At 41.4% G+C, this 13,913-nt stretch overlaps 1 protein-coding gene across 14 annotated transcripts in view; it reads right to left on the bottom strand.

Moving 5' to 3' along the window:
* The window catches only part of SETX (senataxin), a 90,651-nt gene extending 76,738 nt beyond the window's left edge, over positions 1-13,913 (bottom strand). For 6 of the 14 annotated variants that reach the window (XM_086324408.1, XM_086324416.1, XM_086324409.1 and 3 more), the window contains exons 1-4: positions 13,788-13,913; positions 12,858-12,974; positions 9,707-9,822; positions 5,376-5,559 (exon numbers count right to left, since the gene is read on the bottom strand). In XM_086324408.1, the coding sequence (XP_086180534.1) occupies positions 5,376-5,559; positions 9,707-9,762 (240 nt within the window). In that variant the 5' untranslated portion in view covers positions 9,763-9,822; positions 12,858-12,974; positions 13,788-13,913. Of the gene's footprint in view, positions 1-5,375; positions 5,560-6,173; positions 9,324-9,706; positions 9,823-12,857; positions 12,975-13,787 lie in introns of all 14 variants that reach the window. The other 8 variants (XM_086324410.1, XM_086324414.1, XM_086324418.1 and 5 more) reach the window with 4 other exon arrangements.

The raw sequence follows: 13,913 nt of genomic DNA, 5'->3' as shown, positions 1-13,913 counted from the left end.
AGGTAAATTTTAGAAAAAATTTAGAGAAGTGCTAACACCCATCCCATTCAAACTCTTCCAGAAAATTGCAGAGGAAGGTAAACTCCCAAACTCATTCTATCAGTTTAGTTCAGTTGCTCACTTGTGTCCAACTCTTTGAGACCCCATGAATTGCAGCACGCCAGGCCTTCCTGTCCATCACCAACTCCCGGAGTTCACTCAAACTCACGTCCATTGAGTCAGTGATGCCGTCCAGCCATCTCATCCTCTTTGTCCCCTTTTCCTCCTGCCCCCAATCCCTCCCAGCATCAGAGTCTTTTCCAATGAGTCAACTCTTTGCATGAGGTGGCCAAAGTACTGGAGTTTCAGCTTTAGCATCATTCCTTCCAAAGAACACCCAGGACTGATCTCCTTTAGGATGGACTGGTTGGATCTTCTTGCAGCCCAAGGGACTCTCAAGAGTCTTCTCCAACACCACAGTTCAAAAGCATCAATTCTTCAGTGCTCAGCTTTCTTCACAGGCCAACTCTCACATCCATACATGACCACAGGAAAAACCATAGCCTTGACTGCTGCTGCTGCTAAGTGGCTTCAGTCGTGTCCGACTCTGTGCAACCCCATAGACGGCAGCCCACCAGGCTCCCCTGTCCCTGGGATTCTCCAGGCAAGAAAGAACACTGGAGTGGGTTGCCATTTCCCTCTCCAATGCATTAAAGTGAAAAGTGAAAGTCAAGTCACTCAGTACTGTTCGACTCTCAGCGACCCCATAGACGGACCTTTGTTGGCAAAGTAACGTCTCTGCTTTTGAATATGCTATCTAGGTTGGTCATAACTTTCCTTCCAAGGAGTAAGCATCTTTTAATTTCATGGCTGCAATCACCATCTGCAGTGATTCTGAAGCCCAAAAAAGAAAGTCTGACACTGTTTCCACTGTTTCCCCATCTATTTCCCATGAAGTGATGGGACCAGATGCCATGATCTTCGTTTTCTGAATGTTGAGCTTTAAGCCAACTTTTTCACTCTCCTCTTTGACTTTCATCAAGAGGCTCTTTAGTTCCTCTTCACTTTCTGCCATAAGGGTGGTGTCATCTGCATATCTGAGGTTATTGATATTTCTCCCAGAAATCTTGATTCCAGCTTGTGCTTCTTCCAGCCCAGCATTTCTCATGATGTACTCTGCATGTAAGTTAAATAAGCAGGGTGACAATACACAGCCTTGACATACTTGACGTACTTTCCTATTTGGAACCAGTCTGTTGTTCAATGTCCAGTTCTAACTGTTGCTTCCTGACCTGCATATAGGTTTCTCAAGAGGCAGGTCAGGTGGTCTGGTATTCCCATCTCTTGAAGAATTTTCCACTGTTTATTGTGATCCAGTCAAAGGCTTTGGCATAGTCAATAAAGCAGAAATAGATGTTTTTTTGCAACTGTCTTGCTTTTTCGATGATCCAGCGGATGTTGGCAATTGGATCTTTGGTTCCTCTGCCTTTTCTAAAACCAGCTTGAACATCTGGAATTTCACAGTTCACATATTGCTGAAGCGTGGCTTGGAGAATTTTGAGCATTACTTTACTAGCGTGTGAGATGAGTGCAATTGTGCGGTAGTTTGAGCATTCTTTGGCATTACCTTTCTTTGGGATTGGAGTGAACACTGACCTTTTCCAGTCCTGTGGCCACTGCTGAGTTTTCCAAATTTGCTGGCATATTGAGTGCAGCACTTTCACAGCATCATCTTTCAGGATTTGAAATAGCTCAACTGGAATGCCATCACCTCCACTAGCTTTGTTTGTAGTGATGCTTTCTAAGGCCCACTTGACTTCACATTCCAGGATGTCTGGCTCTAGGTAAGTGATCATACCATCGTGAGTATCTTAGTCGTGAATATCTTTTTTGTACAGTTCTTCTGTGTATTCCTGCCACCTCTTCTTAATATCTTCTGCTTCTGTTAGGTCCATACCATTTCTGTCCTTTATCAAGCCCATCTTTGCATGAAATGTTCCCTTGGTATCTCTAATTTTCTTGCAGAGATCTCTAGTCTTTCCCATTCTGTTGTTTTCCTCTATTTCTTTGCACTGATCGCTGAGGAAGGCTTTCTTATCTCTCCTTGTTATTCTTTGGAACTCTGCATTCAGATGCTTTTATCTTTCCTTTTCTCCTTGGCTTTTCACTTCTCTTCTTTTCACAGGTATTTGAAGGCCTCCTTAGACAACTATTTTGCTTTTTTGCATTTCTTTTCCATGGGGGTGGTCTTCATCCCTGTCTCTTGTACAATGTCACGAACCTCCGTCCATAGTTCATCAGGCACTCTATCTATCAGATCTAGTCCCTTAAATCTATTTCTCACTTCCACTGTATAATCATAAGGGATTTGATTTAGGTCATACCTGAATGGTCTAGTGGTTTTCCCTACTTTCTTCAATTTAAATCCGAATTTGGCATCACCCAAATATCAAAATCAGACATAGATGCCACAAAAAAAGAATACTACAGCCTAGTATCGCTGATGAACATAGATGCAAATGTCCTCAACAAAATTCTAGCAAACAGAATCCAACAACATATTAAAAAGATCATACGACCAAGGGGGTTTATCCCAGGGATGCAAGGATTCTTCAATATTTGCAAATCAATGTGATACACCATATATTAACAAATTGAAAGATAAAAACCATATGGTATATCTCAACAGATGCAGAGAAAGCCTTTGAAAAATTCAACGCCCATTAATGATTTAAAAACTCTCCAGAAAGCAGGCATAGAAGGAACATACCTCAACATAAAAGCCATATATGACAAACTCACAGCAAACATAATCCTCAATGGTGAAAAACTGAAAGCATTTCCTCTAAAATCAGGAACAAGACAAGAACACCCACTCTCACCACTACTATTCAACATAGTTTTCAAAGTCCTAGCCACACTAATCAGAGAAGAAAAAGAAATAAAGGGAATCCAGATTGGAAAGGAGGTAAAACTCTCAGTTTGCAGATGACATGATCATCTATATAGAAAACCCAAAAGACACAACCAGAAAATTACTAGAGCTAATAAATGAATACAGTAAAGGTGCAGGATATAAAATTAATACACAAGAATCCCTTGCATTCCTATAAACTAACAATCAGAAAACAGAAAGAGAAATTAAGGAAACAATCCCATTCACCATTGCAACAAAAAGAATAAAATACTTAGGAATAAATTTACCTAAACAATCAGAAGACTTATATATAGAAAACTATAAAACACTGATGAAAGAAATCAAAGATGACACAAATAGATGAAGGAATATACCATGTTCATGAACTGGAAGAATCAATATAATGAAAATGAGTATACTACCCAAAACAATCTATAGTCAATGCAATTCGTATCAAGCTACCAACAGTATTTTTCAAAGAACTAGAACAAATAATTTCAAAATTTGTATGGAAATACAAAAAACCTTAAATAGCCAAAGCAATCTTGAAAAAGAAAAATGGAACTAGAGGAATCAACCTGCCTGACTTCAGACTATACTACAAAGCTAGTCATCAAGACAGTATGGTACCGACACAGAAATATACATCAATGGAACAAAATAGAAAGCCCAGAGATAAACCCACACACCTATGGACACCTTATCTTCAACAAAGGAGGCAAAAATATACAATGGAGAAAAAATAAATCTCTTTAACAAGTGGTGCTGGGAAAACTGGCCAACCATCTGTAAAAGATTGAAACTAGTGCATTTTCTAACACCATACACAAAAATAAACTAAAAATGGATTAAAGATATAAATGTAAGACCAAAAACTATAAAACTCTTAGAGGAAAACACAGAACACTGTCTGACATAAATCACAGCAAGATCCTCTATGATTCCACCTCCCAGAGTAATGGAAACAAAAACAAAAATAAACAAATGGGACCTAATTAAACCTAAAAGCTTTACACAATGAAGGAAGCTATAAGCAAGGTGAAAAGGCAGCCTTCAGAATAGCAGAAAAGAACAGCAAACAAAACAACTGACAAAGAATTAATCTCCAAAACATATAAGCAGCTCATGCAGCTCAATACCAGAAAACTAAACAGCCCAATCAAAAAGTGGGCCAAAAAACTAAACAGACATTTCTCCAAAGATATACAGATGGGTAACAAACACATGAAAAGATGCTCAACATCACTCACTATCAGAGAAATTCAAAGCAAAACCACAATGAGGTACCATCTCACGTCAGTCAGAATGGCTGCCATCAAAGTCTACGAACAATAAATATGGGAGTGTGTGTGGAAAAAAGGGAACCCTCTTACACTGTTGGTGGGAATGCAAATTGGCACAGTCACTATGGAGAACCATGTGGCAATTCCTTAAAAAAAATGGAAATAAAACTGCCATACGACCCAGCAATCCCGCTGCTGGGGATAGACACTGAGGAAACCAGAATGGAAAGAGACACATGTATCCCAATGTTCACTGCAGCACTGCAGTGACAACAGCTAGGACATGGGACCTAGATGTCCATTGCAGACAAATGGATAAGGAAGTTTTGGTACATATACACAATGGAATATTATTTAGCTATAAAAAAGAACGCATTTGAGTCAGTTCTAATGAGGTGGATGTAAGTGGAGCCTATTACACGGAGTGAAGTAAGTCAGAAAGAGAAACACCAATACAGTATATCAACGCATGTATATGGAATTTAGAAAAGACAATAACAATGACCCTATATGCAAGATAGCACAAGAGACACAGATGTAAAGAACAGGCTTTTGGACTACGTGGAAGAAGGCAAGGGTGGGACAATTTGAGAGAATAGCATTGAAACATGTATATTACCATGTGTAAAACAGATGACCAGTGTAACGGGCACTCAAAGCCAGTGCTCTGGGACAACCCAGAAGGATAGGGTGGCAAGGATGATGGGAGGGGGGTTCAGGATGGGGGGATACATGTACACCCATGGCTGACTCATGTCGATGTACAGCAAAAGCCACAATAGTGTAAAGTAATTAGCCTCCAATTAAAAGAAATAATTTAAATTTTTTTTTAAATGAAAAGAAGAAAAAAAAGTAACTATTGGCCATTCAAACACCTGCCTGTAACACTGTCAAACACAATGACATAAAAGCATGGAACCAAAAAAAAACCCATACACATTTCATAAAACTGCTTTACATAAAATGACTATAAAAGGAGAATTATAAAATTCTGCTTTAAGTGTCAATTCCATTAGTTAATAAGCAATTACTCAGCACCCACTCTCTACAAGTAATGAGTTAGGTACTAGCAATACTTTAACCTTCACAGTTTAAATCATACTGTCAAGGTCCTTGAATGCTTCCAATACAGTTCAAATGTATCCCCTTTCTAGTTATCAAGCTCAGGAAAAAACCACCCATCTCATATAAATTACCTCATGTAAGAACGGCAATTCGTCCCTTGCTTTGTGGTATTCAGCCACACACTCCAAGCAGTAGCAGAGGTCTTCATCAGCTGTCTGAAATTCACTGGAGTGGGTCCTGGATGCATAGCGTTGTAGGAAGTCAGTGGTGGAAGTACCACCTGGGGTACACCAACAACATGTACTCATTCTGCACCTGTACCCAGAAAAGAAAACATTGAAAGATTAAAAGAAAATATCACATAACACTTTAGGACTATTCTGGTAGAGAATAGGTACACTTCCTACTGATGATCCTGTCTTCAACTTAAAATGTGCCTCCATCACATCCAGAACATTCTGCTGGCCAGCTTACCAATCCCTGGCTAAACTCAATCTGAGACTACTTGTAAAAACTTTTATCTGTGACATATGAAAAATAATGCAATGAAAGCAGTTAGTAACAAACATCATAAAGTGACATACAGCTGTGCTATAAAGGAGGCTCCAAACTACTTAGTACTGATAGAAAATATACAGAAACAGAATTATCAATGTTCTCAAAGTACAGACTTTGGAGGGCTTCCCTGGTGGTTCAATGGTGAAGAATCCACCTGCCAATGCAGAAGACAGAGGTTCGATCCCTGGTCCAAGAAAATTCCACATGCCTTGGAGCAACTAAGCCCGTGTACCATAACTATTGAGCCTGTGCTCTAGAACCTGGGAGCCACAACTACTGTGCCCGAGTGCCCTACAACCCATACTCTGCAACAAGAGAAGACATCACGATGAGAAGCTTGAGCACTGCAATGAAGAATAGCCCCTACTCACCACAACTAGAAAAAAGCCCATGCAGCAACTGAGACCAAGCACAGCCAAAAATAAATAAAGTACAGACGTTGGAGTGTTCTAAGTCATGTACTGGAGTCAAGTCAAAAGGTCAGGAAACCTTTCACATTCTCTGAGGCCATCTTCCAGAAATTCCTGGAAACCTAAAAAATCCATAAATATTACTCCACACCAATAACAAAACTTCATACAGAGAAGAATTTTTTCTACTGGTTAGAAAGTACATATATGAATTTACATGTGTGTGTATAAATTGCTGCCCATAACTCACTGCTCATCAATTTAGTATAAACCATAATGGCTACAAGTACAACAGCTACAAGCCTATTACTACTGAGTTTCATATTTTCATACTACTGAGTTTTTGATAGTTTCCAATTTTGGATTGTATAATACCATCAGAGCCTCCACCATCCAAACTCAAGTAAAAAGAGTTAAGATAAAATTAATTTCCCAAATCCTAGCAGTCTCAAAGAGAACAAAGTAGCAAGATGGTACCTGGAAACAAGAGGAAATCCCAAGAACCAAATATGTCAAAGGCTTGAAGGAAAACAGAGTCAAGTTTATCAGAACTACAGATGGCATGAAGCAGAGGATTAGCAAACAGGATGGAAGCCAAATCCAAAGAGATCTCCAATTCTAATGAGGTGTAATAAAAGCAAGCTAAGATGCCACTAAATGCATATAAAAGCAAAGAGAAAGTTTACTGTCAGTAAGCAGTATACTATGGCTAAACAGAAAGCACGTGTTTTGCACTGAAACAAAAGGCTGGGGCAGGGAAAATATAAGTGAGTCTGAGGCATCTTGTAGCAACAGAAATAAAGTGCTCAAAACACAGATGGATGGGAACATGTCAAAGGGACATATTAGCCACCAACTTGAAAGAGATCCCTGTGGCCAAAGCTGAAAGAATTTTGAGTAACAAAATAGTGTACTATTGGATTATAAGCCACAGTACAAATATACATGAATCCATACTGATACAAATGAATAAACAAATGTGGAGAAAGAGACAAATTTTTCTTATAAAAGAACTGCAAATAATATACTCCCTATTTCAGGAAGTAGAGCTTAATCTCATCTTGAGTCAAGGCTGGACTTGGTGAAACACTTTCAATGAAAAGTGAAAATCACACATAGAGTGGCTGCTGCTACTGCTGCTAAGTCGTTTCAGTCGTGTTCAACTGCGTGCGACCCCATAGACAGCAGCCCGCCAGGCTCAGCCATCCCTGGGATTCTCCAGGCAAGAACACCGGAGTGGGTTGCCATTTCCTTCTCCAATGCATGAACATGGAGACGCCTGGCAAACAAAACTTTAACCAAGTCATCAAGGTTAATATCACCGGTGCTAAGCCATGTTGGTAACCCCTGACACAGTGTGATGAGGCAGGAACTTCAACTCTGCAATATGCTGCCCAAAACCACAGCCCCAGTCCATCCCCAAGAAAAACATCAGACAAGGCATTATCCAAACAGCTATGAGCTGTCTTTGACGACAAAAAAGAAAACCACACCCAAGGGAAATCAAACCAACTGTTTTATACTATGAAAATGTTTTATGTTTTATTGCAAACTGGGCCAGGAAATTACCCAACAAACTTGATCTTGAAACCTTGATCTTAACTATCTAATGAATGTACAGTATCAGCCTAATGGGAAAGTTACAAACCCATCTGTAAACCCAATGAAATTCATTTCCTCACCGGATGAACTTAAACCATTCATTCTCATCAGGAGGGACAACATTCTCAAGGAGATGAAAACTAGTGGACACAAAAAAAGTCCCACTCTTTTATGTATAAAGCACAGATATACATAAAGAGGTATGTAATATATTGGTGCTATTAAAATCTATGGGAAATTCGTAAGACAGAAATGCCTGAAAAGCTTCCTTTCAGAGAGGGAGAAGGGACAACAAAAGGTTAAGAAATATGATTCAAGTCACTGCTTATTTGGGGACAAACTTCAATGTGTGAAATTTTTAAACGCATATCACCCTAAAATTCAGAATAAACAAACTCTGCTAATGGGAGATCAATCACATCTTGACAAATCTTATAACTTCTGGATAATCAAAAACATGCATGCCTTGTGAACTGAATTTTTAAATTAATTAAATATTAACTGCATTTTTTTTCATGCTTCTGAAAAGAATTCAGGGCAGCTTTCAACATTAAAGTACATATAGAAAAGGATATTTTAAAAGGAGATTTAGAGAGAGAAATCAAAACTGATTTAGAAAAAATTTCACTAAGTCCTAATTTAGGAGCTTCCTGAAAAGCAGAACAAAAAGATAACATGAATTACACAGTCCTCCTCTGAAAAGCAAAAAATATGTGAGTTAGACTGGAGAGTCTTGCCCTTTCTTGACACTACTTCTAATTCAATAACATTTTTAAGGGTGCTGCAAACAAGGGAATACAGAGTAATATAATGGACACGATGTCACTGTGTCTCTGCAGGATATAGATTTCAAAGAACTTCTTATACCTTAAAACACAGTACTATAATACCAGAAAGTCTGCACAAGCTGGGTTTTTCCTGTTAATGAAATCTAATTTATTAAGTTTCACTGTCTACAGGGTGTGGAAACAGAAAACAAAACTTAGGGGAGATTTCTCAAACATCAATTGCTTCAACCTTGATTTGAACAAGTAATGGACTGCAGTCAACTGAAACTTTGAAGAAATGAACGTACTGAAATACAAATAAAATGCTGTATACTTTAACTATTAAACAGTTGTTCAGTCACTAAGTCGTGTCCGACTCTTTGCAACCCTTCAGACTGCAGCATGCCAGTCTTCCCTGTCCCTCACTATCTCCCAGAGTTTGCTCAGACTCATGTCCACGAGTCAGTGATGCTATCTAAGCATCTCATCCTCTGTCACCCCCTTCTCCTTTTGCCTTCAATCTTTCCCAGCATCAGGGTCTTTTCCAATGAGTCGGCTCTTCGCATCAGGTGGCCAAAATACCGGAGCTTCAGCTTCAGCATCAGTCCTTCCAATAAATATTAAGGGTTAGTCAGCAAAAGAAACCTTCTATTAAGAAAATTATGGAAGGACCTCCCCAGAAGTCCAGTGGTTAAGACTCCACACTTCCAAGGCAGGAGGTACATGTAAGATCCCACATGTGCTGCCAAAGGAAAAAAAAAAGAGTTATGGAGTTTGATTTTTATTCAACTCATTCAAAGAGCTAGCCTACTTCCACATTCCAGAAAGCAAAACTATAAATTTTCTCAAAGTAGTTGGAAGTTACTGCCATACAACAGGTAAGAAGGGAATTCAGAACACAGAACAGTGCTATAGAGCCCATCAACAACAGAAACATCTGTTTCCATAGCTCCTCTCAAAAGGTCATAAATGGGTGTTGTTATGTCCTTAAAACAAAACCATCATTGGCCTGATAGTTAAGCCCAAAATATGTGAACAGGGTAAAGTAAGTACATTGTGATTTTTCTTTAAAGGGAAAACTGCTGGTAGATGGCCATGAACCTTGCAAGTTTGTGCACAACTCACTTCTTCTGGAAGGCAGTTTTGTTAATTTCATCAGCGTTTTTACTGCTGGGAACCATTACTGAACCACAAATGCAGGTGTCCAGGGAATCCTCAAGCTGCAGAAATCAGAGCTGCTCCTGTGCATTAAAGAGAGAGCTGATTTGACGATCACAAAGGATGCTTCAACAGAGATGTAATTGTTACTTTCCACTGACTTAGCCAGGGCTACCATTTCTCAGTAACAGCTGGCCAGACACTTCACATAATAATCACTTTCTTCTACCCTTCCTAGCTAAAAGTTCTTGGAATTTTTTATTTATTGGCTGCACCAAACAGCATGTGGGAACCTAGCTCCCCCACCAGGTATCAAATCAGTGCCCCCTGCATTAGAAGCCAGAGTCCTAACCACTGGACCACCAAGTCCCACTTCTTAGAATTTAATTATTTAATTTAATTTTTAAAAATTTTTTATTTAAAATTAAAAAAAATTTTTAATTTAATTTAATTATTAAAAACTTCTTTGCAATTGCTTTCATTTATTCTTCCCCCCTCAGCTGGGCTAAGTGGCTTGTGGGATCTTAGTTCCCCGAAACTGAACTAAGGGACTGAACCCAGCCTGCGGCAGTGAAAGCACCGAGTCCATAGAGAACGTTTCAGCACCAGCAAGCTAACCCTTGAAAAAATAATTTATTTGGTTCCTTTGCACTCTGGGTTCTATCTTACATTTCACTGAATGTTTTCACAAAAGTCCCTAATAATCTCTGTAATATCAAATCCAGTTGGGTCTTTACTGGACTCCAAAACGTGAAAATGCCAACATTTAATCCACAGCTAAGATACAATTCTCCTTTCACTTCCTCTACCCAATCTCTGAACCACCTGGTTCCTTTTCCCCCACCTAATATCAAAACGTCCAAAGGTTTGTCCTCAGGGTTCCATCCTCCTCTTCATTCAGTATCCTCTTTCTAGGTGACTTAATTCAACCCATTAACTACTACTTATACTGAAGCTTCCCAAAGACTAAAAATGTATTTAAACTCAGTGCAATGCTTACCTATGTTTCAGCTACTCAATAATGATAGCCTAGCCTAAAATTCCAGAAAGATATACAGCTGTCCCTCAGTACTTACAAGCAACTAGTTCTAGAAGCTAAACCCCCACCATGGATACCAAAATCTGCAGATGCTCAACTCCCCACATAAAACAGTGTAGCACAAAGAACACAACTGGCTCTCTGTACTCACATATGTGAAATCTAAAGATATGGAAGGCCGACTCTACTTAATATCCAACTGTATAAAAAATCTCTACTCACCTGACTGGTGCATCAGAGTAAACAGGACCAGAACAGAACAAAGTCCTTCCCTTAAATCTGTGATCTGTCCTGTATTCTCTATATCCATGGTATTACCATGCAGTTTTCAAACCAGTAACCTGTTAATTGTATTCTCTCTTCCCTTAGATCCATCTCTACAAGTTCCACAGTGTCTACCACCTTAATTACATCTGCACTTAACAGTCAGTGAGACTGCCACTGCCTTAATACATTTTCACTATTTGCCTAGATTCCCTAAGAAAACATAAATGATCTGCCTCTTGTTTGATCCTAAAGGAGATCAGTCCTGGGTGTTCATTGGAAGGACTGATGTTGAAGCTGAAATTCCAATACTTTGGCCACCTGATGTGAAGAGCTGACTCATTTGAAAAGACCCTGATGCTGGGAAAGATTGAGGGCAGGAGAAGGGGACAACAGAGGATGAGATGGTTGGATGGCATCACCGACTCGATGGACATGGGTTTGGGTGGACTCCAGGAGTTGGTGATAGACAGGGAAGCCTTGCGTGCTGCGGTTCATGGGGTCACAAAAAGTCAGACATGACTGAGCGACTGAACTGAGCTTGTTTGATCCAAAATCAATTCTTCCCCAAAATGCCGCCAAAGGCCAAACCAAAAACTGGACTTTGAAAGCACAAATGAGTCCTCTTCATCTGGGCAATAACTTTTGAGCTCACCACACCAGTCCCTGCAAGAGCTGGCTTCAGCATCATCTATTGCCATTTCCCCATCATTTGCTCTTCCTAAAATGCCTCCTGGTATTTGGCAGTACCTGCATTTATGGGAGCTCTTCTGCCTTTAACACCTACCCTTCAGACCTCTGCTGCTAAGTCACTTCAGTTGTGTCCGACTCTGTGCGACCCCATAGACGGCAGCCCACCAAGCTCCTCTGTCCGTGGGATTCTCCAGGCAAGAACACTGGAGTGGGTTGCCATTTCCTCCTCCAATGCATGCAAGTGAAAAGTGAAAGTGAAGTCGCTCAGTCGTGTCTGACTCCTAGTGACCCCAAGGACTGCAGCCTAGCAGGCTCCTCCGTCCATGGGATTTTCCAGGCAAGAGTACTGGAGTGGGGTGCCACTGCCTTCTCCTGGATCTTAAACCTGAATACACATGACTCACCAAAGGAACCTGGCAGACCTCTACCTGGATCTTAAACCTGAATACACATGACTCACCAAAGGAACTTGGGAGAAAAAAGCAGATGGTTGAGGTACCACTGATAAAATTCAGGTTCAATCTAAAACAATTCCAGCAGTGAGTCCAATAAAAGGACAGATTTGAGATCTACCTATGTGCAATTCATCTCTGAGCATCATCATGCCTGGGGGCTAGTAGTCTAACTCAGCCCCTCCCTTGCCAGTTTCTTTGACTTTCTTCTTAGTCCTCTCAGGACTCTATACAGTTTCTATCACTACATTCACCTTGTCAGACTGAGGTGCTTACTGTCAGATGTTTCCCACATACATGCTCCATCTTCAAAAATTTTGAGTCTTTCAAGGGGCAAGGTTCTGTTTTGTATATACTTTACTTCAGTGCTGGGCACATATTAAATGACTGAAAAAAAATACCTTAAATGTTAATTTAACAATTACCTGGGGTAGTTCCTGGTGGTCCAGTGGTTAAAAAATCACCTTGCCAATGCAGGAGCCATAGGTTCCATCCCTGGTCCAGGAAAATCCCACATGCCCTGGGGCAACTACTGAATTCTGCCCTAGAAACCATGCTCCACAAGAGAAGCCACCTCAATGAGAAGCCCACACACCGCAACTAGAGAATGCCCACAGCAACTAACACCCAGCACAGTCAAAAATACATATATCTTAAAAAAAAAAATTACCTGAGGTGATGGCCTACAGAGAAGTGATCCTCTCAGTTGAGATGCCTGGATTTATTTGGGAATGGGTGAGGATCTGCATTCATATACACCCAGACTCTGGCTCCACAAAGAACATTTCTGAAAAGGCAAAACAAAACTGAGGAAATTGTTTATATACTTTCATCTGAGTTTCACATCAATACTTACAGAGCGGAATGTAACCATTTGATGAAAAAGCTCGGACTCACATTATAGACAACTTGCCTGTGGGTCTACTGCCATTCTGACTCCACAGGGGAAAGTAGTTTCACGGGAGACCTCGTCCCCACATAGGGGACAGCGAGCCACTTTGTCAAAAAAAACCCCAATCAGCAAATGTGAGTTCAGTCCTAGGACCGTCAGTAACTAATTCATCTCTGTCGCTTTAAATGGCAAACCGATCCTTCGAGCCTCGTGACGGTTCCTTCACGGTCTTGGTACACTGTCGCTCCTGGGAGATGGGGAAGGCGGCAAAGCCCCTTGTGGCTGGCTGTCAGCGATACATCGCCTTCAGGTGGGGCAGGAGGACTCAGGTGGCCACGCGGAAGTGGCACTCTCTCCAAAGCCACGGACCCCATCAGGAGAAAGGAGGGGGCGTCGAGAGAGCAGAGACCTTCCACAGCGAGACCCCCCCCCTCAATCAGTCCCACCGAAACTACACAGTGCCCAGAACCAGAACCGCTCACACAGGACCGCAGTGTAGACGACGTGAAAGGAGAGGACGGGGGTCCCAATGCCCGAGGCCCCGGGGCGCGAGAGGCACAGGAGGGCGGTCCAGCGGACTCGGCGGGGATGCTCCCGCTTCGCGCTCCTCAACTCTGCCGAAGGACGCGGCCAAGCTCGCGCCGCCCCTCCCCCACCCGCCCCTGCCTCACGCGCCGCGACGGTTACTCCACGCGGCCCGGCACTCACCAGCCGCGCGCGCACTCGGGCCCGCCGGGCCTGCAGCGTCCAGCCCGCCGTTCTCCTCAACCCTGCTCGGCCTCGCGCCGAGGGCTAACCTGCCTCCATGCCTCGGCTCAGCAGTCGGCCGAGGGC

This window comes from Bos grunniens, chromosome 11, assembly GCF_055505025.1.
Source record: "Bos grunniens cultivar Pamir isolate PY7600 chromosome 11, Bosgru_T2T1.0, whole genome shotgun sequence".
In the NCBI taxonomy this organism is placed as follows: domain Eukaryota; kingdom Metazoa; phylum Chordata; class Mammalia; order Artiodactyla; family Bovidae; genus Bos; species Bos grunniens.
This window is presented reverse-complemented; position numbering and strand designations above follow the sequence as displayed.